The sequence below is a fragment of the Mesoplodon mirus genome (assembly GCF_964341445.2).
Source record: "Mesoplodon mirus genome assembly, chromosome: 1".
Lineage (NCBI taxonomy): Eukaryota > Metazoa > Chordata > Mammalia > Artiodactyla > Ziphiidae > Mesoplodon > Mesoplodon mirus.
This window is the reverse complement of record NC_138976.1, coordinates 19,700,700-19,727,846: the sequence shown is the minus strand read 5'-3', so window position 1 is coordinate 19,727,846 and position 27,147 is coordinate 19,700,700. Positions and strand designations below refer to the sequence as shown.

Sequence of the window (27,147 nt, the reverse complement as noted above, 5' to 3'; positions counted from 1 at the left end):
CACCTCTCTGTGTTTTAAAACATTCATGCACATTGTGCATTCTGCCTCATAACGTAAATGTGCGCTTAAAATATTACTGTGTAAGTTTCAGGGGTACAGCGTTACAGTTTAACAACTATATATACCTGTGCATTTTGAGCTAAAAATATCTGTAAATCACCTTCAAGGAAGGTGTTCCAAAGATGTGGCTGTGGCTCCAGTGCCCCTGCGTACCTGCTGTGTGACCCAGATTGAGCCAAGGGGGGGCAGGGAAAATGTGATATTCTGGGTGCCTCCATCTGTCCTACCATCCCCTCTCCACATCAAGCAATCAAAACGCCAGCCACACAGGCAGGCCACATAGCACGCTGGGTCCTAATCTTGTTCAGATCTCTTTATTGAAAAATTAAAGTCATAAGCTCTGTATATAAATACACTGACGACGCTGGTCACCTGCAAGGCCTCTGGGATTAGGCTAGGGGTGTGGTGGGAAGCTGGGGTCCTCGGGTACCCAGGGGTGTGGGATGGAAATAAATAATAAATACCATGGAGGATGAGGAACTAGGAGGAACGGGGGTGTGAATGGGGGGTGCTCGATGCTTATTTGTGGCACTGAAGGTCCTGCAAGATGCCGCCCCGGCTGGGGGCTGTGTCTACGGATTCTCATGTCACTGCACTCCAGACAAAAGCTCGGGCATCTGGGGATGGGCCAGGTCCTAGGTGGCCGGGGAGCAGCAGGGCCTCCACGCAACCCAGAGTTCCAGGCCCTGGGAGGCCTCAGGTGAAGACATGGGCGCTCTACCCTTCCCCTTCGTTTCTTCCCTTCCTGAGGTTTCATGCTTGTACTGAGTGCTTACTGTGTACTGGGCATTGCACCAGACCCCGACCTGACCTTCTGTTTGCCTTGCCCAGCTCTTTTTTCCCGGTTCTGGTCCAGTGGGCCAGGAAGGAGTGGAGGGATGTCTTCCTGACACCCTGGCCATGCAGCCCCGGCCCCTGAAGGAGCTCAATAGTGCCAGGAGGGAGGAAGGACCAAGGCCGGGGGCTGGTCAGCAGCGGGAGGCCCTCGGGCCTTGGCCGCTAGAGCATCACATTGAACTCGGTGACCAGAAAGTCGACGTAGTCACGCTCCTTGCTCTTGAAGGCCTCTGCGATGATGCGCGCAGCCTCGCGATGCTCCTTGCCCCGAAGCGTCACCCCGTTCACTTCCAGGATCACGTGGCCCACCTTGAGCTGCCCACAGTTGTGGGCTGAGCCGCCTCGCTGCAGGAGTGAGACACAGGGCGTGAGCACATGGGGTGCCTGAGGGCTAGGCCAGCCTGGCCTTGACCACCCACCAGGGTAGGCCTGCCACTGCCAGCCAGGCAGCCACAACCTGGTGCCCACTGCCCTGATTAGGAAAACTGTGGCTCAGCGAGACCAAAGGCGGTATGAGCCTGGGTCTGCCCTTGGGTGCTGGGTCATCTCTGGGCGTGGCAAACCCCTGGGGATGCTGAGAGGGGGACCTTCAGGGGTAGGGAGACGCGGTCAGGCAGGTCCCTGGGGACGTACCTGAATCGTGACGATCCTAGGCAGGGGCTGGCGGGTGTTGGCGCCGCCCTCGATGGCGATGCCCAGGGTGGCTGCACTTTTCTTCACGCGGACCAGGGTGGAGGTGGGCTCCAGGAGTCCGGGCTGCAGGTGTGAGAAAGGAAACCAGTGACAGGCCTCCTGGGTGGACAGGGTGCCATGACAGGCCTCTGGGTCAGCAGGGTGCAGACTCCAGCCCCGTGTCGGGAGCCTGCAGTGTGCTAGCACTAAGCGCGGTACTTGGTGTTCTCAGCTCTCTAATTCTGAGGCTCGGGAGGTTAAGAGGCTGGCTCAAGGCCGCCTGGGGGTGACACCAGGACTTGAATGCAGCCTGACTGCCTCGCCACCACATCACATCAGAACTGAGCTTAAAGATCCTTGAGACCCACCTTGAGCCCTTGGCTTGTCTGTGTCAGTGGCCAAGGGAGGGTCTTCAGACTCTGAATACAGAGGTCTTTGCTGACACCCACATCCCTCCAGTGACGGGGGGCTCACTACCTCCTCTGTGGTTACTTGTCAAGTTGAATCCTGCTCAGGACCTCCTGTTCTTCACCTGGCGCCGGCCTCCCCCTCCCCCTCTGCACCCCCTGCTCCTCGCTCACCGGTTTGGCGGCCCCCTCGGTGGTCCTCTCGTTCCGAGGTGTCTCCTTGCTACTCCTGCCCTTGGCGGACACCACCTGTCTGCCTCGGCCTGGGGCGCTGGCTTCTGCCTCGCCGGCGTCCACGCCACTGTCCTCGCTCAGGGTCTGCCCGCTGTCTGAGAGCTGGGAGAGTGTGGAGGCTGCTGGGAGTGGGGACAGGAGGAGAGGCATGGTTTACAGCTGGGGCTGGTGAGGGCTTCCTGGAGGAGCTGGGCGGCAGGCTGGAAGGCTGGGGATTCTCTGGGCAGAGACTCCCTGCCACCCTCCCACCTACTGAGACCTGCCCTTCCATCTGGGCCTGGCCCCAAGGCCACCACTTCCAGGACGTCCGCTTTGACTGCCCTTGGCATAATGATTAAAACAGAGCTTAGGAAGCAAACCCAGCTCACAGATATGGGCTTTGTTTTGCTTTATCTTGTTTTGTTTCTTTTAACTCTCACAGTGTTGTCAATTTTTAACGAAGGGCCAACACATCCGAATTAGGAGATTTCACACAAAAATTAAATTCCAAGCTTCTCGGGGCGGGGGGGAAAGGAAGGTTTGCCATGCTTGGTCTGTGCCCCTGCTGACCCCACCTGGCCTGAGCTGAATGATGGGCACACGCCCTCTGGTTTAACAGTCAAACCGAAGCCACTTCACTATGTGCGTAACGGCTTGGCCCCTGAGATTGAGACACTCTCGAGTCTGGCAGGTGGGGTTTGAATCCTCTCTGACCAGCTGTGCAATCCTGGGCGAGTTACACAGCCTCTCTGAGCCTCCATGTTCTCGTTCTAACCCAGGAGCAATGAGGCCTATCCCATGGGGTTATCATAAAGACTAATAGACACGATGTGTTGGGTGAAGCAGCCAAGAGAACAGACTTATGCTAGATTGCCTGGCTCCACAATTACATTCTGTGTCTCAGTTTTTTCATCTGTAAAATGGGGATAATAACAGTCCAGCCTCACAGAGCTGTTCGGAGGATTAGATAAGTTACTAATATCGGCAGGGTCCCTAGAACAGTGTTCCTGGCACACAGAAAGTGCTGTATACCTGTTAGCTTTATTATCATGTGTGTCCGGCTCAGTGCCAGGTCGAGAGTGATCCATCTATGATAGCTCAGGTTTCTCTCACCACATCCTGCCTGCTCTTCCCTTAGTTGCCTTCCCTCAGTGAGCTACTGAATGCAGGGACTCCGCATTCTGCATCCTAGTCTGCCCGCTGCTTGCATACAGCAGGTGCTAAGTAAATGTCCCCTGACCTGGCTGGCCACCTTCCCTGGCCAAGGCTGCCCCACGCATCACCTTCGCCACAAGATGGCAGCAGAATCCAACAAAACATACCCAACTCACTAATAGGAGGGAGGGGGTCCAGGGCCTGCGAAGGGCTCCGCCTTACCGAGTGGAAAGCCAGCTCTGCCATGCCTGCCACCTCCCCAGCTGGACAACCTCTGGAAGCTCAGGGCATGCGGCCTCGGGCTGGCCTCCCAGGTGTCTGGAAGGTCGAGCCCGCACTCTGACCCTGCAGCCCCAGGTCAGGAGACCTCCATGGGTCCAGAGACTGTAATTTCAATGCCCACCTGTCCCCCAGCACCTGCTCTGTGCCTGGCACTGGGGGACAGAGATCACAGAAGCCACCCCTGCCCTGAACAAGCTCAGTCTTCTTGGGGAGACTTGTAGCTGAGTGCAGGATGACCAGGTCTGGGGCCCATGGAGGAGGAGCCCGACCCTCACAGCCACCTGGCAGGACTGTCACTGTTATCTCCAGTCCCCAGTGGGAAAGCATGGCAGCCTGTCCATAGTCACACAGCCAGTAATAGCAGAGCGGGGACTCACATTCCCGCCTCTGCCTCCAAAGCCCCTCAGTGCGGGCTTGGGCTCGGGACCCTGTTCCCTGGACCCCCTGACCCTGAGGGGGGCAGGCCTGGGCTCGAAGGCCCCTCACTGGGTGAGCATCTGGTCCCACCTTGACTGTGTTGATGGGCAGATCAACGTAGGGGGGGCAGGGAGCCCCTAAGATGACACAGCAGCACCCTGAGCCCAGCCCGCCAGGGTCTGTGGTACTCACTGCGCGTCTGGGGCAGTGCCCTCACTTCGTTCACGTCGGGCTCGCTGTCTGGGCGGTGCACCTCCACCATGACAAAGTGCTGGTTCGTGCCCGTCTGGTCTGGGTGGCCGGAGGAGGAGGGTGGCGGAAGGCTGCCCCCCGCCAGCGTGGCCTCTGCAGGGGGGCTTTTCAGGTGCGGGGGTGACTGGACCCGCGGGAAGGGGCCAATGGGGTGCTGGTTGACCAGGGCCAGATGGGCGTCCAGCGGCCTCTTGGAGCTGGGGTTGGCCGGGGAGATGGAGGCGTAGATGGGGGAGGAGGGCGAGTCCTGTGCTGAGGAGGCCTCTGGGGCAGGGGAGGTGCCCGCCGGCGGGCTGCGGTTCCGCGGAGCAGAGAAGACGATGCCCGCGTGGGAAGATGCGGAAGAAGGCGGCTGGAGGTCCTCTCTGCCCGGCTTCCTCGTCTGGGTGGTCAGGTGGTCGTGGCCTTGGGGCAAAGGTGATGGGGGAGGCGGTGGCTTGTAGCTAGGCAGTCCCTTGGAGGTGGACTTGACATCATCCTGCCAAAAGACCCAACAAGAGTAGGAGTCAGAGCCCATCGTGCCTGTTAGAGGGGAGACCTGAGTGCCCCAGTGCACCAGGCCCTGGCTGCAATTCCGTCCCTGCTCTATCAGCTCTTGGCCACGCTGCTCTGAATAATGCAACACCCGAGTGGAAAACTTCTCCCTGCATCTCAGCAGCTGATAAGCATCAGGATCTTGGCGGGAGTCTCTGGGGATGGCGTCGTTACCTTTGGGAACTGAAGTTCTTGGCATTAGCCAGGGCTTGTCACAGGGCACGGGACTTAATTAGACTCAGGATGCAGAGATGGAAAACAAAGAAGGCCTTTCTTTGGCTTTTCTTTTTAAGGGATTATCATAGCTTCTGGAGACAGGAGGCGTGACAGGACTGATGGGAGAGAGTGGATAGATGGTGGACAGACATGGGCTGGGGTGCTGTGTGGCCCTGGGCAAGACACAGCACCTCTCTGAGTGCACCTCTGGGCAACGGGGAAAACTGCACCCACCCAGCAGAGTCGTGGGGGGGTGGTGAGAAGCAGCGTGTGTAATGCATTAGCAAGGGGCCTGTGACCCGGCAGGTGCTTGGTGAGTGGCAGAGCCTGTCATCACTATGCCCCCCTCCCTATGCCAGCATCCAACACTGGCACAGCTCTGATGGCCTTGCGGGCACTGTTCCAAATTCTTTACTTAGTTTAATGAATTGACTCCTTGCCACAGACTTATGGGGTAGTACACTATTATTACCCCCATTTTTACAGATGGGAAAACTGAGGCACAGAGAAGTTAAGAAACTTGCCCAAAGTCACACAGTCAGTGGCAGAGGGTGGGATTTGAACCCAGGCAGTCTGGCTCCAAAGCCCAGGCCATTCAAGAGTTATGTGGGGGCTTCCCTGGTGGCGCAGTGGTTGAGAGTCTGCCTGCCGATGCAGGGGACACGGGTTCGTGCCCCGGTCTGGGAGGATCCCACATGCCGCGGAGCGGCTGGGCCCGTGAGCCATGGCCGCTGAGCCTGCGCGTCCGGAGCCTGTGCTCCGCAACGGGAGAGGCCACAACAGTGAGAGGCCCGTGTACCAAAAAAAAAAAAAAAAAAAAAGAGTTATGTGGGTCAGATCACAAGGCAACGCTACCCAGACTGCTGATGCGCGCGTGTGGGCACGAGGTCACGTTTAACTCCCTTTTCCAGTGCAATCACAGGGCCTCCTGGAGGAGCTCTCGCCACACACTTCATGCTTCAGTACTTGCTATGACAACGTTCAGATAACACATCAAAAGTGACACCAACTCGGCAAATAGTCCAACAGCCTAACAGCCCTGCCTCGGATCCCCAGAACTAGCTGAGCGCTCACAGCCGAGGGCCTCTGTCCCCTATCTGTGGCTCTCACCAGGGAGCCGGCCCCCAGGGTCTCAGGCAGACCCAGGAGGGCAAAACACAATGAAAGGGCCAGAGACGGTCTTACCAGGGAAACGTCTGAGAGGGTGTTCATATTGCCCTGGACGGCCTCCCCCGTCTCCTCCAGGTCCAGAGTGTTCTAGAACAGAGGAGAAAGCCACGTGAGCAAATACAAACTGAGAGGGAAAAACCACGTTGCTCTTAGGACACCAAATCTACATGCCCTGAGACACCTTTGTGCTGTGGTTTAAGTTTCTCCCGACCTGCCCCACTCCGTGGGAATTTACTTTACACATTAAAATTAATGTCGATTTTCATTTGGAAATCAATTTCAAGGATGTCAATTTCTTGGAGACTTTCCAGGCCTCTCCTGAACTATGTGCGGATGCTGTGGCGTGGCTCTGGCCTTGACTGGGATTTCCCGTAGCTCAGCCCGTGCTCAACACTCTCAAAGCCTCCAAAACCCAAGGGTTCTCTCTCCACTGCTCCCGTCAGGATCCCAGGGAGGTGTGAAAGTGGCAAGATGCAGATGAGAGGCGGATGGGGAAAGTCTCTCTCTCTTTTAATTTTAATGGTTTTGTGCTGTGGGGGACGGGGGAGAGGGTTACGGTTTCAATGGAGCTTATTTTGCAAAGATGCTCATTTCTTCCTTTCCTACCTCACTGGAAGCCTAACGCTCCCTCAGGTGACACTGAGCTGCCACCTCCAGCCACCCCGGGACGCCCAGCAGTGCTCCTCTCTAAGCTGGGCTCCTGAGGGCTCAGCAGAGCTACTTCTCTCCACCTCGCCGGGCCCAGGATGGCAAGGAGCCTCCACGACCATCACCCGGCTCAACTCTCAAGTTCAGCGACCCATACTGAGCAGCCTCAGTGCTCCAGACCGAGGGCCTGGGGACACAGAGGAGGTGAGACACCGCCCCTGCCTTCAATAGCTTAGAGAGAGTAGGGTGGACACAAATAAGCAAGGAGGAGATTGCACAGGGTGAGGAGGGGTCATCTGGGAAGGCTTCCTAAAGGAGCGAGCACGGCTTAAAGCTGGGCAAAGGAAGGGAGGATGGGTGTTTCAGAGGGAGGGGTGTGCATTAAGCAGGAAGGATAGAGGATGCTTGAGAATCTTCGGGGGGTTCCACATGAGTCAAGAGCTGCTTAGACCTAAGCCTGAGGGCAGTGGGTCACCATGGAGATGTGGTCAGGTTTGCCTCCTAAGAAGATCCCCTTTGCTCACTTCCTCTCCAGCCACGCTAGAGCCATGCAGGCATGTCAGGGCCTTTACATTTCACACTGGCTGTTCCTTCTGTCGGGAACATGCTTCCCCGGGACTATCCACAAGGCATGATCTGTTTGCTCACCTCCTTCAAGACCTTACTCAAATATCACCTCCTCAGAAAGGTCCACGCTGACAACCCCACCTCAAATCACAACCCCCACCCCTGCCCTGCTTTATTTTCCTCCTTTGCACTGATCACTATTCTTCACCCAGCAGCCACGATGTAATCTTGAAAGGTAAATCAGACAGTGTCTCTCCCCAGCTCATAATCCCTCCAGGGTCTTTCCATTTTACGCAGAGGAAATTCCAAACTCTGCCTTCGCTGTGCCTGGTGACTGGGCCCTTCCTTGCTACTCTTCCAACAGGATGGGATGGTTCCTGCCTCAGGGCCTTTGCTCTCACTGCTCTGACTGCACTACACTCCTGGCTCACTCTCTCACTTTAGTTAGTTCTGACCTTAGTGAGGCCTTCCCTGACCAGCCCTGTTTTCAAACAGCGCCCCTCTCCAACCCCCCCATACCACCCCTGTCTAACCCTTGACCCTGCTTCGTTTTTCTGTATAAGATTTATCACCACCTGATCGGATACTGTTGATTTGCTTGTTGTTTGTCCCCCCACTAGGATAAATCCTCAAAGGCAGGACTTGTGACTACCTAGTCCCTACTCTATCCTCAGTGTTCCGGATAGTGGCTGCTTGGTAAATATTTACTAAGCAAATTAATTAATCCGCGAATGAATCAATGGGTGAATGAATTAAGCAGTGACCCTGGCTGTCACAGGGAGGAGGCCCGAGCAGGCAAAGAATTGAGCAAGGTGGCTACGGTAGGTCACAGAGAGCAGTAATGGTGGCTTGAATGAGGGTGAAGGCAGCAGGTAGATGGGAGGAGCCCCCTGACTCCATACCCCTAGGGCAGAGGCTACCAAGTCACTCCACACTGACCCCCATCTCAAATGAGCCTCCTGAAGCCTTGAGCGTTCTGGGTGGGCACAGGGAACGTGGTCAGCCACAGGAATCCACCAACCTACAAGATGCCCCGCCCTCCCGGCCCTGAGCCTTTCTCACCCAGGGCTCCTCATCTGGTCCTGTGATGCCTCTGGGACAACGTCAGGCTGGGACAACATCAGGCCAGGACAACTGCCTTGTTTTATCAACAAAGCTGAGGCTTATGTGCAAACCTCAGCTTCCTGACCTCTCCCGCTCTCTCCAACACTGTCTCCTGCACACCACCTCACGGGAAGACGCCCCAACAGCTTCGGTGATGCAAGGATGGGGAGATCCTTGAGGAGGGGAGGCCTGCTCTTTCACACACTGATTAGTGGTTCTGGCTTTTCTGAGATCGCACCCAGCTCTGCTACTCACAGGTGAGTGACACTGGGCAAACCACGGAACTGCTCTGTGCCTCAGTTTCCTCATCTTTAATATGGGTAAACAGCAGTTCCTCCCTCACGGAGTTGATGCATGAACACCTGAAAGCTGCTCAGAACAGAGCCTGGCACAATATAAGAGGGGAGGTTACCAGAAGCCTGGGATCTTGCAAATCTCCCCTAGGAACCAAATGGCTACACAACGTGCCCTGGCCCATGTGAGCACTTCGATAGAAAGAAACAGTAATCCTTTCATATACCCCCTCCTCCAAAACCGTAATGAGTCCAGTGCTCCCAGGAAACAGTCCAGCTGGGCAACACAGACCATCTAGGATGAAGGTGGATGGCGAGGCAGGTTACGTGCAGTGACTTCCCAAGACTCGGCCGTTACTGCCCTGGCCTCAGCAGGAGGCCCCAAGGGGATCATAGCAGAAGGTGCCTACACCAAAGACAAGAGGGGCCTCCATCACCTCAAATGTAGCTAGCCACTGCCACCTGCCCCCAAAATTCACCTTGTAGGCACCCTGGGGGCTTAGATGACAGTCCACGGTTGGACAGAAGACATGGGATTCTGTCCTGTTCTGGCACATCAGGAGCTTTGAATATTCATTTAGTTGATCAACAAGCATTTATCAGGCAGCCTTGACTTATGAGGAAAGCTCATGGGGGTAAAGGTGAGCAGGCCACTCCCCAACACCCAGCAGAGGGCCAGGCATGAAGGAGCTGCCCACAAACTGTTGTTCGGGATCACTGATGGGGCTGGCATTGTAATAAGGCCCACAGGAGGGGGCAAGGAAGGGTCCTGATCCTGGCAACACAAGCATGTTTTGCCGAGTGCTACAGGGAGGGCGTGACTTTCTCTAAGAGAGAAGGACATCAGAGAACTCCAAACTGTGGAGGGCCTACTGCATGCCAGATCCCTGCTGGATGTTTTCCTTACATGATCTCATTGATTCTCCCAACGACCCTGTAAGGCAGGCACTCTGACTGTCCCCGCTCACATCTTTTACACTTAAGCTCAGAGAAGGCAGTGACTTGTCCAAGGCCACAGGGCCATTCTACATCAGATCAGTTTTCTAACCCATGTCAGGGTGACCCCAAAGCCCGTGCAACGTTACCCTGACCCCAGAATTGAATAGGGTCCTGATACTATAGGAACCAAAGGGCCCCAGGAGGACCCTCTCTGAAACAAGAGAGAACACAGCCATCGCTGGCCCCTGGCCTCAGTCATTCCCTGCTGTTAGTGGCATCCTGGAGCCAAGATGGAAGGCAGGGATGGAGAGGTGGGAGGGTGAGGGTGGATCAGGGACAGACATCCGGCCCGGGGAGGAAGGCCTGAAGTGGAGCAAACGGCAGACGGGTTGGAGTCCAGCCCTGCCAGACTCCATCTGCTGAATCCAGACTCTCAGGAGCCCCGAGTCCCCGAGCCATGTTCCTTGTGCATCTGAAATAGCTGCAGACAGCAGGCTAAGAACCCGGGGGATGCGTCAGCAGAAACGCTTCTGGAACAGGCTTCGAGAGGAGGATCAAGGTCAGAGCTCACGAAGGAGCCTGTGCGTCCTGGCCTCCTCCCCACTCCCCTCAGCCCCAGCTGCTTGGGCTGCCCTCCTCCTGCACCCACTGAGGCCAGAGACTAGCTAAGGGCTGAAACCTGGCGGCTCAACGAATCCTGCCAGGTGGGACCCTTCATCAGTTCCACAGCTGAGGTGACGGAGGCTCAGAGAGGGGAGGCCACCTGCCCAAGGTCACACAGCAAGGACGGAGCAGGAAGCTAAACCCTATTCAAGGTCTGAGTCTGTTATCCAGACCACTTCCCATGAGAGCCAGGATGCCCTCAAGACCTGCTGCCGTTGCTCCCCCATCTCCTTCCTCCTCAAATCTGTGGCGGTTCAGAAAATCCCCTGCCTTCCAAAGAGAGCTCCTTTTCATCTGAGTTTGCCCAGTCAGGGCTCAGATACCCCAGGGTCTGGTTTGAGGGAACTGTGGGGAGAAAATGAAAGGAAATCATAAGGGGGCAATCACCTGTGCCTGCCTCTGCCAGATGGACTCGTGATCCTGGAAAGGGAGGCCCGTAAGGCCGTGCGTGAGGCCTTACGCATCCTGTGAGGGAGGCCCTCCCCTCCCCTGCCCTCTTTCTCTCCCCTCTCTCCCCTCCCCTCTCTACAGCCCAGTTCCGGGGCTCTCTGCTCCCACCCTCTCATTACAATGGGAGGACTCTTACATAAAGGTGCTATTTTCAGCTCTTCATTCTTCTTGCTTCTTTACTCTGATGTCTGGACTACAGGCTCCCCCCCCAACCTCCACCCCAAAATGCACCAGAGGCCTGAGGCTGGGAGTGCCCTCCCCTTTCTGTCAATGGGCACACTGAGGCACAGAGTCACAAAGGCTTCTGGAAGGTCGGCAGTGGAGGCTGCTGAGAGGAAGGGGACAGCGGGAGAGAGAGAAACTAGAGAGGGAGGAGTGAGAATAAGAGGGAAAAAGAGAAGGGAGAAGACTGGGGAGAAAAGACCAAGAAGTGGAGAGCAAGGGGAGAAAGAGGAAGGGAACGTGAGAGAACAGCAGGAGGTGGTAGCCTCACCAGAGCTGGGGAAGAGGGGCTTGTCGCAGCCGGTAGAGCCAGACAGTCCTGGTGTTCCTGGGGGGCAGGGGGCTGCCCAGAGTGAAGGGGACGGGGCTGCCCAGAGTGAAGGGGACAGGTGTGGGGGTCCAAAACGATCGAGTGGCCAGACCCTGGGGTGATAGCCGTGCTGGTGGAGACAGATCATGCCGTCCCAGCCTGTCCGGGCCGGGGCTTGGGTGGAAGTCTGGAAGCTGGAGGGGGGGGGGTGGCCGAGGAGAGGACAGCGAGAGAAACAATCCTCAACACAGAGGGCTGGAACCTGCACTCGCTGGCGAGGCTGAGGCCATGGGAACGGGCACTGGGCCTTTTAGCAGCTTGTCCACTCCTGCTACCATGTTTGGCCACCAAACCACAGAAGCAGAAAAGCCCCCGGGAAGATGGTGCACAAAGCCCTCCCGAGAGGCGGGTGTTACTGCCTTGTCCCAGCACAGCCCGTGCTTCCTTCTGCCTCCATGCATCTCCCTCCCAATGGTCTTAGGAAAAGGAAGTCATTCAGTGGACAGAGAGGGTGACCCAGAATCTCCAGGTCCGGGACAGAAGAGCCCGTAGGACAGGCATTGGAAAGCGGGGCTCCAGGAAGGAGTCAGAAGCCGGTGAACCTGGCTGGGGGAAAACCCTGCATCTTTTATTTTCATGAACCTCTAACTGAAATGTAGCATCTCCTTCCTTTATGAATGGAGGCAACACAGCCCAGCAGCGCCTGTGACACTGTCACAGATCTTTCGTAGCACATGGCAGAGGCTACAAAGTCCCATTTATGCTCATCACGGCCTGACAATTACAGCTGTTACTGACCTGCTGTCAGACCTCGTTACTGGGCGTCATGATAAAGCACACATTTTACCATTTGTTTCCATATTTGAAAAAGGCATTTCATCATCTGATTTGTTTCCTTTGTCATCCTGTGTGTTTTAGTTTTAAACAGTTATCCTGAGAACGGGTCCCAGGGCTTTGCCAGCTTGCCAGAAGGGTCCACGGCACAGAAAAGGTGAAGCCCCCCACCCTACAGTCCTACATCAGTGTTTAGTCCCGCTCTCCTAGGTTATAGCCGGGCAAACCTGGGCTCTGAGGGGAGCAGGGGCTGGTCATGTTCCAGCAGGCTCTGACCTCCATGGACTTGGTTCTATTTGGTGGAAACAGCTTCCAGCACTCGCAGTCCCCACACAGGGAGGAGAATGCTCCTCAAAGCACTGGGAGGAATGGTCCTTATTTCAGACACCGGCTAAGGCAAAGCTGCAGCCACCCTGAGGGTCACTAATGCCTCTGGTGACACTATGGTTCTATGCTCTTGTACCACCCTCCGACCCACTTATCAAAGTGTGAATTATGGAGATGACTTGATTCGAGGCTGCCGTCCTCACTGCCCTTGCTAAGCTTCGCGAGGGTGGGCATGTTGTCTCTTGTTGCCGGCTACCAGTGCCCCGCTCAGAGCCTGCATGCAGGAGGTGCTCAATGAATGCTTGCCACATAAATAAGCAGCGGCAGAATGACTGAGTAGATAGATGGCCTCCTTCCTGCTCCCCCGCTAGGGAAGAACTTGCCCAGAAGAGGACTCCTAAACTCACCCGGGTTGGACCAGAGGCAGATGCAGCAGGTGGGATGTGTACCTCTCATCATTTGCTCCCTGTTTCTGGAAAGAGCTGCATTGACAGTCAGGGGTCTCTGCAGCTGGAGGCGTCTGAGACAGGCCTGAGCGCCTCCGCCCTCCTTTGGCCCCAGAGGAGGAGGAAAGCTAGGAGGCCATGGGGAGGAGGCTGACACTGCCAAGTGCTGACAGCCACGCCCTGCACCCCCTTCTCACCTTACTGCAGGGGAGACGGGCAATGGCCTTTAGAGGCAGGGGCCCCTTTCCAGGTACATGAGAGGCCTAGAGGGCAAAACCTCTCAAATCCAGGAGGAAGAGGGCTGTGGGTAAGGCCAGGGCAAGTTCCACTGCCACCCCGACCTCAATAGCATCTGCTCCATGGGTACAAGGCTGGCTTTGGCCTTTCAGCTCCTTTTCCTCTGCAGTGCCCTTTGCCAGCCTTTAGAGTATCAACAGAATCGGCTCCTATAGAGTCCACACCTGTAAGTCCACCCCTACTCTCACTCAATCTTCACAACAACCTGGAGATGGCTGGCCTTATCAGCCCACTGTACAGATGCAGAAACTGAGGCTCCAAAAGCTTAAGTTGCCTGCCCAAGGTGACACAGCTACTGGTTGGGAGAGCCAACCCTGGTGTGTGGGATTCCAGAGCTTGTGCACTTAAGCCCCTCTGCCACAGGCCTGCTCACACTACATGAGGAATTCAAGAAATGTCGGGCAGGCCTTTCTTCTTTCACGCAGCTCTCCTGGCCGACATCTTTATGGGAGGGGAATGATACCGTTTGGAGGCAGCCCAAAATTCCCAGCGCTGACTCTCTATTAGACAAATGGAAAATAAACACAATTTGTTGAAGGGGGAAGGCTGCATCTGATTTCCTTTGATCGATTATGTCTGGTTTGAGGGAAAATGGCTGCAGAATGAGCCACGTTTAACCTGGGATTGATAACCGTGCAGCACGATCCAGGGAATTTGGGTTAAATGGAAACCGGCTCCAGCTGGGGCATCCGTCTGCGGCATCCGTCTGCGGCATGTGGGTCACAAGAGCCAGCCGCCTGCCCCCTTGCCCGTCTGAACGCCAGAGCAGAGGACATTTTCCTATGATGTGGGAGGTAACTGTTCAGGAGGCTGGAACGTTAGAAGATGATCCTGGGTGGCCAGGGAATGAGGTTTCATTTCGGTTTCTGCTTCACATTTCCTTGAACTCCGCTCTGTGCCAAGCCCTGGGCTGGCAGTGGGAACACAGACAGGAGAAAGATGAGGTTCCTGCCTGACCCCACCAGCTTTCCCTGTGTACTGGGGAAGACACTCAGGCAGAGGTTAAAGCAACATGGCGGGCATTTTAATGGAGATATGAAAAGCACACGTGCTCCATGAGGGAAGGGATTTTGGCCATGAGCAAGAAATGGTTTTGGTTGCTGTCCATCCAGATTGTGGGGCACGTTTGTTACTCAGCATCCCTGCAGCAAAAGGTCACTACTACATGGTGGTGTTGTAGACCAGTGCCTGGCACTTAGTGGCAAATGAATTAATATTATTTTAAGCTCTCTCTCAGGAGGAATGATGCAGCCCTTGTTCAAATACACAGGTAAGTGGTGGGAACACAGGGCTGCCATTCCTTGCCGTGCCTCCCCTGGAATATTTTCCTGAATCTCCTGACAAGAGGACTCTCAGAGTTGGAGGAGACTTGGGGGTCTGCCTGCATCGTACAGATGGGGAGATTGAGGCTGACGGTGAGTGAGGGGCTTTCCTGAGGGTGCACTGCGTGGTGGGGGCAGACAGGAGGAAGGGTGTGGGCTCCTGACTCCCTGGATGGGCCTGGTGCCCTGCATTCCTGCATAGAGGGGCTTCCAGGAGGAGGTTTCTGTCCTTGGCTCCACAAGCAGGCAGTATGGGGTGTCCAGTCTAAGACCTGCTGTGGGTGTGGAGGGAGGGTGTTCCCAGGAGACCCTGAGGCCAGGGCTGACCAGGCAGCAGGAAGAGCTGGCACCTGCAGAGCCTGTCATCACGTCTCTTAGCAGCTCAGGCTGCACGACCTCCCCAGGCCCTTCCTGGGAATGAACCTGTTCTTGGTTCAAACCCATCCCCGTCTGTTCTCAACACTCAGTGACATCCTGGTGAACTAAGTCAGATCACGTCAGCCCCTGCTCTAACCTGCCAACGGCTCCCATCTCACTCAGACGCGAAGTCAAAGTCCCCGGCACATAACCCGCCACTGCCCTTCCCCTTGCTTACTGCTCCAGCCTCATGGCTTCCGGACTTTGCTCAGACACTCCAGGCCTGCTCCCACCTTAGGGCCTTTACATTCGCTGTTCCCTCTGCTGGAAACACTCTTCCCCAGCTGTGGGCAGGACCATCTTCCTCACCTTTTCCAGATCTTATGCAGGTGTCACTTCCTGACCATGCCTCCCCCTCCCCAAGTCCCCTTTCCTGTTTCATTTTTCTCCTTAGCACTTTTTACCACTTAACATACCGTACATTTCAGTTATTTATGTGGTTTGGTCTGTCATTCCTGCTCTACCCTAAATTCCATAATGGAAAGAATTTCTTTGTATTGCTTTCACCACTGTATTCCCAGCACCTAGAACTGGATATAGCACATAGCAATCACTCAATTGATATTTGGTAACAGAACAGAAGGAAGAGAAAGAGGGAGAGAGGAGATAGATAGATAGATAGATAGATAGGTAGGTAGATAAATAGGTAGATAGGTAGGTAGATAGATAGATAGATAGATAGGTAGGTAGATAAATAGGTAGATAGATAGGTAGGTAGATAGATAGATAGATAGGTAGGTAGGTAGATAAATAGGTAGATAGGTAGGTAGATAGATAGATAGATAGATAGATAGGTAATGCCTAGCAAGCATCTGGTGAGCTGCTTCAGGGAAGAATCACAACCAGACTGCAGTGTTAACAGCACCAGCTCAGAGGTAAGCAGGCCTGGGTTTGAATCCACATGCCACTGTTCACTAGCTGAGCAATCTTGAGCAAGTCACTTCTCTCTAAGCCTCAGTTTTCTTCTCCGTAAAATGAGGACCATAGCAGTACTTGCCACACCTAGTTACTGGGCAGGTCAAAGAAGATACAGTTGGAAAGCATTATCATAATGTCATGGAGATGCTTGACAAATGCCAGCTACTATTATTATGAATAAAGGCCCAAGTTATTAATATGGACCAGGCTCTATGCTGAGCACTAGGGATTCGATGGTAACTCCAGACACAGTTGTTGCCCTCAAGCAGTCCACAGTCAAGGCGGGTAACCAGCCAGTCTTGTACAAATGATTGGAATATAATGACACAGGAGCCATAACAGCAAGAAGCCCAAGGGGCTGAAGGAGCCAGAGGCTCAAAGTCACCCTCCTTGAGAGGATCAGGGAAGTCTGCTTGGAAGAGGTGGCATGTGAGTTAAGGGCTGAAGCACACACAGGAGCTAGCCAGGCCATGTGAAGTGGGAAGGAGAACACTCCAGACAGACAGATCGTGTGGCATATGCAAAGGCCGAGAGGTCTCTCAACAGCTCCACAGCACAGAAATTATCATCCTCATTGTATAAAACTGAGCTCAGAGAGATGAAACTACTTCTTGAGGTCACACAGCAAGGAAGCGGCAGAGCTGGGATTTGAACAGAGGGCATTCTCACTCCAGAGCCTGAAACACCTGATGAACTGGCAAACAGGAGAGACAGGGAGCACCAGGAAGAACCCCAGCTCCCCACCAGGGCTGGGTGTGGGTGTAAGGAGGTGGGGGGCAGGACCACAGCCCCCTGCCTCTGCCCCAGCTGAGGCACTCCCACAGCCCCCCTTGGCAGGAAGGACGGTACCTCCATCAGGTCTATGAGCCACAGCAGCCGCTCCTGGGGAGGAAGCGTGGGCAAAAGGCAAAAAGAAAAATACATCAAATAAATATTAGGGATGGAATGGGCACAGCAAACCCCCTTCCCAAACACCCACACACACACACACACAAAGGCAAAATAAACAAAAGGATTCTCCAAGTCCCTTTTTTCTTTACTTGGGATGCTGTGGGCAAGAATAAAGAAGGGGTGAGGAAACCCCACTGCTACAATCAGCATGGCCTCGTTCTAACTGCCTCCTTGAAGGAAACCAGGGGTTCCTCACTGCTCTGCAGAAATGACACGTGTCCTTAAAAAGGGCCTTCAGGAGATGGTCATGCCCCTGGGGGCAATCCTGGGACTCTAGCAGTTGAGGCTAGGGTCATTATTCCCACTTGGCAGATGGGAAAACTGAGGCTAAGCAAAGGGAAGTGACTTGTCCAAGGTCACACCTGCAACTGAAAGGCAGAGCCTGAAGGAGGACCCTGTTCAGAAGCCTCGATCAGAGAAGACCCAGATTTCAGGGAGGCCCAGGCCCCGTGGTGGCAGAGAAGCTCAGCATCTGCAAACTGGAGTCCTGGGCTGTGCGTGTGGAGAGCACCCAGGGGGGATGAAGTTTGGAGGGGGAGTGGCAGGTCCTCAGCCCAGTGCTTTCCAGAAGCCACCAAGTGCCTGCAAGGCCCCGGATACAGGGTGGTTTTTCCGGCCAGGCTGGGACAGGTCAGGAAGAACAGAGGTTTCCTCTGCCCTCGAGCTGTGGGCAGCGCGTCTGGGATGTTACTCATCCTTTACTCCTCCCAGCAAGCTGGGGAAAGCAGCACGGCTGCCCCAACACGAGGAGGGAAACAGAGGCACTGCGGATCGAGGCAGCCTTTCCACATTGCCTCTCCTGCCTGTACGATGTTCTCTTAGCACCCACCTCCGAGGGCTCGCCCTGGTCTTTGTGAGTCCTGATCTGACATGCCCGAGCTATCCAGTGGGTCTCAGACTCATGGTTATTCCCATTTCAGAAGCTGGGAGACCCCTTCCATCTGTCCCACAAACTCCCTGCCTAAAATCATCCCGTGGCCTTTCTGAAGTCTGCCTTTCCCAGGGTGCTCCAATCCACAGAGAGGGTCTCTCTGGCAGGGCAGGGTCAACTGCCACAGCTGGGGCTCAGATGGCCAGGGTCAGCGCTCCCCAGGTGCAGGAGAGACCCCCGGGCTGGGACAGGGTCATGGGAGGCCAGTGCTGAGCTGGGGCTGGGACCCCTGCCCAGAGCCCTTCCTGGGTATAATAGTTACCCTGAGGCGTCTTAGTGCTGCAGCCTGGCCTGCCATCAGGGCATCAGGGCTGCCGTGGCCAGGGCCACCCAGGGCCTCAGGTGATTTTACCCACAGGGAAATCAAGGCCCAGAGAGGGTGGGCTTAAACCTAAACCTCTCGCCTCCCAGGTTAGAACACACCCCATCCCACCCACTGGATTTCTCATCCCTGATTCTAAAGGGACCGTCCCAGAATTATATTCGGCAACCCTCCAAGTTTTAGAGCAGTGACTGATGTGAAGCCACACATGGACATCATCAAGCCAGTCTCTGTGCAGCTGGACCCAGAGAGAAATAAACCCTCGGGCCAGGGCCCCGCAGCCTGAAACCAGCTCATCACCTGTGTGCTACATCAGAGCCAAACATGCAGCCCCAGGCGGGAGGCAGCCTCCTCCCTGCCCCAGAAGTGAACTGCTTATCCTGAAGCATGACATCGCCTCCACTGCAGCTGCGTCCAGAGCCAGGAGGAATATGTGGCAGCTTCCTGGTCGCCCCAGGAAGGACGAGGACTCTTGGGGGATGAAGGTGACTTGGGATGGTAGGGATAGGAGGTAGAGGAGGAGAAGTTTCCCCAGAAACTCAGATCCCCAGAGCTAAAAAAAAAAAAAAAAAAAGCTATATTGGGAGCTGGAGTCCCCAAGGGAAAGGCACACATGCTCCAGGGCTGTCTCCTGGTGGCTGCAAGCTCATCTGTGCCCACTTACCACCTGTGTCTGCAGGCGGACATCACGGCACTCTCAGACCTCCTGCTCCCCCAACAGGACAACGAACACAGTCTAACAGAGATTCCACCCATAAGAGCTCCCAGTTCAGTGTCTGGGAGTAACAGTGTTTAAGGAACTCGACTTCCCCACTCCCTTTCCGACAGACAGGGAAGGAGAGGATGGGGCCAAGCCGACTCTCCTGACCTCCAGCTCCGGCTCTCCCCAAGGCACCGACCTTAATAACTGGCTGTTCCGCATGATGGATAATAAGGCATTTCCTCTGCCCTTTCCTTGCAAAGGCCTCCCGGGGTTAATCTGCCTCTGAGCATGCTGGGGGCAGAGTCACACCATGAGATGGACCAGATGCTTTTCTAGGGGCTGGCAAGTCTGGGAGAAAGTCAGGCTGGGCTTTGGGGCTCCAGAGAATCAGGAGGGTGTGTCTCAGGGAAGATCCCAGTCACCAGGACCACGACCACGAATGCCCCGTGTGGTCTCTCGTGGGATCCTTGCATGGATTGGCATTATTTTTTCTATTTGTCTCATGACCTGTGTTTTTCACCTTTCTCCCCCAGCCTGCACCCTATCCCCCAGACTCTGAGCGCCTGAGGAAGGCCACAGCTGCCTTGTTCACCGGTTGTGTCTTAGAGCCCATGCCTGGCATGCGGCAGGCACCCAACAATTAGGAGGCTTTCACAGGTGAAAAAACTGAGGCTCGGAAAGGCAAGGCACAGAGCTGGCAAGGGGTCGAATCCCAGCACAGACGCCCAATGCTGGGATTCGAACCTGGATGGGTCTCACTCCAAAGCCGTTATCTTAACTCCCCTGCTGGCCATCAAGCCAGGGACGGGGCAGGGGCAGCTCACCCTGGCTGAGCTGACAGTGGTGGAGGTGCCGTGGCTGCCCGTGGACGAGCCTGTGTCGCTGCAGGAGACCATGGAGTAGGTGTCCCCGGCCACAGGGCTGGGGGGCTGCCGTGCCTTCATCGACTCGATCTCCCGCCTCAGCACCAGGTGGTCGAAGCGGTCCAGGTCTTGGGGGGAGATGGTACCTCTCACCTCAGAGAAGAGCAAGAACTGGAGACAGGGACAAGCCGGGCACTCAGCAGGGAGCTCCACCAGCAGGTGGGACGGCCCCCTGCCACCCCAAATGACCTGCATGCAAACCTGGCCACTGGCCTCCCCTCCTTCACCCTCGTGGCTCCCCACTGTCCTAGGAGAAAAGTCCAAGCACCTTCGCCTGGAGGCCGGGCCCGGCATCATCTGACCCCTGCTTCCATCTCACCTCTTCCTCCCTGGCATCTCAGCCTGCACATAAGGCTGCAAGTCCCTGAACAGGAAGCCCCTGGCTGTCCCTTCCCCCTCCTCTCCAAACTGCGCTTCCTCTGTTAAGTCTTCCCAAATGTAACCCCTCCCAGGGGATTTAATCACTTCTTCCTCGGTGCAGCTTTTGAACCTCCAACAGACTTCCACTAGAGCAGGGTTCTCAGAGAGGGCAGCACGGCACAGTCACTTGGGGGGCTTGTAAACATTACTGGTGGCCGGCTCCCATCCACAGAGGTGTGCGACTTCAGCCAGCCTGGGGTGGGGCTTGAGCATCGCTTTTTAAGAGCAATCCAGACGAGTCTAAATGTACACTCAGCATGGAAAGCCGCTGTGTTAGGGCCCCAATCACAGGGGACCTTAACTGAGTTTCCCCAGGAGTCTGCGGGCTCCCCCGGGGCAGGGTCTGTCTCGGTCACCAGCCTCCACCTGGGGTTCAGTTTGGGCCTCTTTGTGGGCTCTCAGGAGAGGAGTTGGGGACAGAGGGCGGCAGGGAAGGATGCGGAGACCCTGAGAGCTGAAGCCAGGCGCCCCCAGCCCCGCCTCGCCCGAATAGGCGCGGGTCACCTTGGCATGGGTGTTGAGCAGCTCGAACAGGGCCATGACGAGGGCGTCCACGGACACGCTGCCGCCGCGGTACTCCTCCAGGTAGTAGGCCATGGTGGCACGCTCCTGCACGCTCAGTAGGTGCCGCGCCTGCGCCTCCAGCAGCACCCGCGTCTGGTTCCCCAGGCTGCTCAGGGTCACCTGGGAGCCGGCCGGCCCCTTGTAAAACCCCAGCTGAAAGACAGCAAGACAGAGGCCTGGGAATACGGAGCTGCTCTGGAGGCAAATGGCCAGGCCCAGCCAGCGACCCCCCTGCCGAGGGATGGGGTGGGTCCCTCTGAGGTCTCGGCCCACATGGGAAAGCTGCAGATGTTACCGGTATGTTCCCCGAGCACGCGGCCTCGTGCAGTTGCAAAGTGCTTTCACGGCTCATGTAGCACTTTTACATATGTGATCGCATCACAGCCTCTTGACCATTCAGAGTCAAGCAGTATTATTACTATGGTGCCCATTTTACTCTCTAGGTTGAAGTATCCTTCTTGGTATGGGGATAATAGTAATTTTATTTCCAAAACATAGCTCAGGTCTGCACCCACACACTCCACCCTTCCTGCCTCTGCCACCATCAGCCGCCATCCGGTCTCCCTCCTTGTCTTTTCTGCCTCTGTCACCTACACGGAGCTGCTGAGAGGACCTCGTAAAAACACAGATCTCCTCACCTTGATCCCGTTTAAGCTCTTCAACGGCAACCTATCATTTTAGGTTAGCAGGCAAACCTCTTACACGACCCACTGAGTCCTGTGTGATCTGGCTCTCCCACCAACAAGCCAAGTGTGGCACCTGCCTCAGGGCTCTGGCACATGCTGTGCCCCCTGCCTACAACATCTGATCTCACTAACCTCCACTTCACATTCAGTTTATGGCCCAGACACCGTGTCACTACCTCAGCCTTTGCCCTCTCCCTCTGGCCTCTCCCCCAACCTAAACTGGGTGTCTCTGTCATTCTCTCATCAGACGCAGCACCTTTCCTGGACGGCACTGAAAGTCTTTTGTGATTAGATACATGTGCGGTTTTTTGTTTTTATGTGTGTCTCCTTCACTGGGGATAACCTCCACCAGGGTGGGGACCCGATCTGTTCTGTTCGTGCCGTTAACCCAGGTGTCCAGGGCAGTACCCAGAACCCGGTGGCACTCACAGACGTGTGTAGGATGGAAGATGGACAGTCAGCGGGCTGCCCAAATGAAACGAGATCGTGTCCGTGAGTCTCTCAGTCCACCCTGCCAGGCCCAGAGCTCCCTGCATGGGGAGCAGGGAGTGAAGAAGCCGAAGACACCCAGACAGAGAGCAACCTACCTTGTTGGTCCCCTCTGCTGTGAGATCCCCAGGAAAGCTATGAAGAAAGACAAGCATGTTCAACCTCATGTCTGAGCAGTTCAAACAGGAGCGGGGAAGGGAACGGCTGCTTTGCTGTCGGATGAGCAAAGCTTTGGGAGAACTATGGCCTGCACTCGCCGGGGCCACTCAAGGGAATATCAGCCCCTGGACAGACGGGCAGCTTCTGTCCTCCTGACCAACCATGTGGATGGCATTTCTAAAACCATGCAAGGTGGTCTCCTGAGTTGTTTCCAACCCTACAGGGGCCAGGGAGGTAACAAGGAGAGGAGAGACTAAACGGCAACTGCCTCGTGGCCTCGGAGTCAGGCCAACATTAGGGAGGGTGGGGATGGGGTCAACTGGAGATGCTGAAGTGCAATGCGCAGGTGTAGCTTGGTTCCAGTCTATTTTCACATAGAAACGTGGGCTCAAGCTGCCAGGATCCCTGATTTTCAAGAAGCAGCCAGAAATCCAGTTTTTTCCATGGGAAACCAGATGACCTTTTAAATGTTGGTAACTAATTTTTAAAAATTATAATACTGTGCAGGTGAAAGGAAGAGAGGAAAGAGGGAATGAAGAAAGGGAGAAAGAGATGCTCTGGGTGTGTTTGGCTTGGGGGCCACCAGCCAGTCTGAGACTTCTGATGGAAGTCCAAAGGTGATACTTTACATTATCAGCAGCTGCACAGCCACCTGGCAACTGTGTCTCACTTTATGACTCCCAAGGCCCTTTCCCCCAATTAATGCATGGGATCCTCATCCACACACCTGGGATGGGGGCTGGGGTTATGATTCCCACTCCTCAGACAAAGCAACTGAGGGCCAAAATGTAAGTTATGTGATTTGCTGGGGGGCAAATAAAGAACGGGAGAGCCAGATCCTGTGGCTCAGCTTTCCAAGGGAAACCAAGGCCAGGAGGGGACAAGGGATGTGCCCGAGGTCCTGCCCGGCAAATGGAAGGGACCCCGGGGCTGGGACCACAGGCTCTGGGAATCAGTGCAGTCTTCACAGGTCAGGGCACGGTGCATGGCGAAGAGGTGGGAAGGGCTGTTACTGGCTTTCAGAAATGTCCCTGGGGTCCTGGGGCTCAGAGCGAGAGAGCAGGGCAGCCACACCCTGTTGAGTTCGTGGCGGCGTCCCCGATCCGGGAACTGGCGATCCACTTGGTCTCGTCCACGGTGGTTCGGGCGCGGGGCAGCCTCCCGACATCCTTCACTGTCAGGATGAGGTGCTGGGATGACGTGAGCAACCTGACTGCTTCGTCATGCAGGATGTTGAGAAAGCTCTGCCCGTTCACCTCCAGAATCTGGTCCCCAACCTGCCAAGACCACAACACAACACAGTCACCTGGGCTGTTTGCAGGACGCCGACACATCAGGGCTTCAGAGCCCTGATCCCAATTCTCCTCCTGGGTAGCCTACCAAGGAGGTCACCGAGCCTCAGAGAGTCTGTGTGGGTGCTTGAGGTCATACGGCAGGAGGCTCGAAGAGGTTATGTGAATTCCTGAGGGTCACACAGCAAATCAATGGCAGAACCAACTGTCCAGTCCTGATCTTCAACTCATGTTCCTGTCACTAGAAAGGGCCACCTCCCCTCAACTTAGCAATGGCTTTGAGGGATGTGTCTATGAGATTCCCAAGGGTCCCCTGATCTAGAAAACAAAAGCCATTTCAGAGGCCTGGAGGTGGGTGGAATTAGGGGTAGGATGAGGTGTGAAGGCAGAGTTCCATTATTTTCCTTTTACACTTCTACATTGTTAAAATGTTTACAAGCATGCATTCTTATATTACCTTAAAGTGTAAACATCATTTTAAGTTACTCAAGAAAAAAGCAATAAATGAGAAAACTAGCCTTCCGTTAAAGGAATAATATATTGCTTGGATTCTTATCACAAGAAGGCGGTCTGGGGGCTTCCCTGGTGGCGCAGTGGTTAAGAATCCGCCTGCCAATGCAGGGGACACAGGTTCAAGCCCCTGGTCTGGGAAGATCCCATGTGCCGTGGAGCAACTAAGCCCGTGCGCCACAACTACTGAGCCTGCACTCTAGAGCCTGCGAGCCACAACTACTGATCCCACGTGCCACGACTACTAAGCCCGCGTGCCACAACTACTGAAGCCTGCGCACCTAGAGCCCATGCTCTCCAATAAGAGAAGCCACTGCAATGAGGAGCCCGTGCGCAGCAACGAAGACCCAATGCAGCCAAAAAGAAATAAAATAAATAAATTTTTAAAAAGAAGGCAGTTTTATTTTGTAATATAAGAACATATTTTTTAATGAAAGGAGTAAAAAATAGAGAGAAAAAACTAGCCTTCCAATAAACATAAGTATGTGACAAAACCAGAAGAAGTTGGCTGGGAAGCTGCTGCAGTGTGACCCGGGGCACGTCAGAAGGACGTGCAGCGTGTTTAAACTCGGAGGTTCGGTGCTTTTCCTCTGTTCACCGATGGGTGACCAGAGGGGGCTGCCCAGGGTCAAAGCCCACCGTGGCCTTGAAGGGCAGCCCCATGATGCCAATTATTTTTTATTTTTTTTATTTGTTTATTTATTTATTTATTTGGCTGCGCCGGGTCTTAGTTGCGGCACACTGGATCTTCATTGCCGTGTGTGGGATCTTTTAGTTGTGGCAGGCAGGCTCCTTAGTTGCGGCTCACAGGCTCCTTAGTTGCGGCTCACCAGCTCCTTAGTTGCAGCATGCATGTGGGATCTAGTTCCCTGACCGGGGATCAAACCCGGGCCCCCTGCATTGGGAGCAGGGAGTCTTAACCACTGGACCACCAGGGAAGTCCCTGTAATGCCAATTATTCCTGGCCGCTTTTCCTTCTCCCCCCATCCCAGCCTGCTGATGGTACATGGTCACCCTCAGGGGCGTTTTCCAGCATTTTTCAAAGCAGAATTTGGAAAAGGTGAGCCAATTGGGAATTTGGAAGAAAAAGAGAATAAGATGTGTTGATGAGGCTGAGAACTGAAACCCTGGTCCCCAGTTTCTCATCTTTTCTTTAACCCCTCACCTGCTATTGGGGAGTTTCCAGAACAGAAAGTGGTTACAAATTCAGACTTTCCGGGCATCCCTGGTGGCACAGTGGTTGAGAGTCCGCCTGCCGATGCAGGGGACACGGGTTCATGCCCCGGTCCGGGAGGATCCCACGTGCCGCGGAGCGGCTGGGCCCATGAGCCGTGGCCACTGAGCCTGTGCATCCAGAGCCTGTGCTCCGCAACGGGAGAGGCCACAGCAGTGAGAGGCCCGCGTACCGCAAAAAAAAGAAAAAAAATTCAGACTTTCCGACCCTCCTCTGCACCAGCGTTGATGTGCTCAGAGAGGGCCCACTGCATCTTTGCCTCCACAACCCCATTCCACATTTCCTGCACACCTACTACATGCCAGGCTCTGAGCTGGGACACCGTGCACAGCCAGACAGATCACATCCTGCTCTCAGGCTGCTCAGTGGGCTCCGTCTTGTGCTATAATTGGGTTTTCCCACCAGCCTCTCCACGCTATGTCCCCAGGGCCCGGCACCCAGTGGGAATGCAATAAAAATTCATCAAATGAATGAAGAGTCAGACACCAGTCCCTCCATTCCTAGCTTCAGGACCATCTCTGCTGCAGCTCAGTGGGGACCAACACATGACACCAGCCTGGGGCCCCAAATTTCAAACCACTTTTAACCAGATGCTGGTTAAAACCTTGTCTGTCCCTTTACATAGTTTTCCTTATTTAATATCTTCAGTATCCTGCCAAGTAGGTATCATTGCTCTGCATCTCACCAGAGAGAAGACAGAGGCTCAGAGAGGTTAAGTAAATAGTCTGTGGTCACAGAGCTAGTGAGGAGGACAGCTAGGGTGTAAACCCAGGTCAGGTCCCAAGGCCCTAGTGCTTTCTACTACTGGGCTGCTGTCGGGCTTCAGATCCAGCATGTCCAAAGCCTGCCATTCCTCCCTAGCCCTGCCTGCAGCATCCAGCTCTGAAAACCCACCCCCATCATAAACTCTACCTTTATTCCCTGACTAGACTCTCCAGGAAGTCTCACCTTCCTTGTCTCCCATCGGTCCCCTAACCTGGGTCCCCACCTGCTCATACCTGAGCTCCTGAGCTGGCATCCTCCTCCGTGCATTAACTTCTAAACTGGCCTCAGACCTAGCACCCGATTAATGTTTCTTCAACTTTTTGCTTTCATGATAACCTTCTCGGCTTAAAAACCTCAACAACCCCTATAATCCAGGAGCCAGCATAACGCTATGGTTAAGGGTTTCAAAGACCATCAGATTCAGGTCCAAATCCTGGCTCTGCTACTTTCATGCCACATGAGCTCAAGCAAATCCCCCAATGAGCTTTTGTCCCTTAGTTTCCTCTGGTGTAAAATGGGGAATCCTAGCCCAGGATTGCCCTCCCAATCTCTATAGTCATCAGCATGTGTTTCCCAATGCCACCAGCAATATCAACAATTTTTTTCTCTCTTTCTGCATCTTTGAGCTCCCTAGTTGAGAAACTGGGGTCCCTGAGAACTTAGGCAACCCCAGCTGGTTTCCTTGTAAAGAGCTAGAGGTGAGACCCAACACCTGATTTGGGGCTTGGCACACAGCAAGTGCTCAATGAGTGCTTATGCGCGGAGGTATGGATTTCGCCACTTCCCACTGTGCCTCTCCCGGCTGGTGTTCCCCGATGCTGAGAAGCAGAGCTGTGTCAAAGGAGAGCTTCGCAGGCAGGCATTCGGGCCTTACTGAGAGCGGAGGGATGCTCTCAAGGCAAGGACGGCCCCCTCGGCCCACGTCATCACAGTCTCCCTGAGTAGCGTCTCTACCTCTCCCCTCTGCCCCTGGTTGTCCCCCCCACAGATCCGAGCTGGAGCCAGGCTGTACTTTTCATCTGCTGTTTCCTTAAGTATCCCTCTCAATAGCTTTGGCTTTTGTTAAGCTAAGGAAGTCAATTTTAGCCTTTCCCACACACTTTATTTCATCCCAGCAGTTTAATTAAAGGAAGTAACATCTGAGAGACCAGATAAGTAAGGGCATCCTTTTGTGAGCAAGCCTCTCCCTACAGGTCCAGGCCTGGGGGAAGCAACTCAATTCTACA

At 54.8% G+C, this 27,147-nt stretch overlaps 1 protein-coding gene across 4 annotated transcripts in view; it reads right to left on the bottom strand.

The window, feature by feature from the left end:
- Positions 1-358: 358 nt before the first annotated feature.
- Positions 359-27,147, bottom strand: part of WHRN (whirlin) — a 93,172-nt gene continuing 66,383 nt past the window's right edge. Inside the window, exons 4-13 of one of the 4 annotated variants that reach the window (XM_082627269.1) lie at positions 23,195-23,397; positions 22,060-22,096; positions 20,727-20,939; positions 19,704-19,913; positions 16,795-16,854; positions 6,231-6,302; positions 4,236-4,773; positions 2,151-2,332; positions 1,531-1,653; positions 359-1,242 (exon numbers count right to left, since the gene is read on the bottom strand). In XM_082627269.1, coding sequence (XP_082483395.1) covers positions 1,060-1,242; positions 1,531-1,653; positions 2,151-2,332; positions 4,236-4,773; positions 6,231-6,302; positions 16,795-16,854; positions 19,704-19,913; positions 20,727-20,939; positions 22,060-22,096; positions 23,195-23,397 — 1,821 coding nt within the window. In that variant the 3' untranslated portion in view covers positions 359-1,059. Of the gene's footprint in view, positions 1,243-1,530; positions 1,654-2,150; positions 2,333-4,235; positions 4,774-6,230; positions 6,303-16,794; positions 16,855-18,457; positions 18,730-19,703; positions 19,914-20,726; positions 20,940-22,059; positions 22,097-23,194; positions 23,398-27,147 lie in introns of those variants that run through there. The other 3 variants (XM_082627265.1, XM_082627266.1, XM_082627267.1) reach the window with 3 other exon arrangements.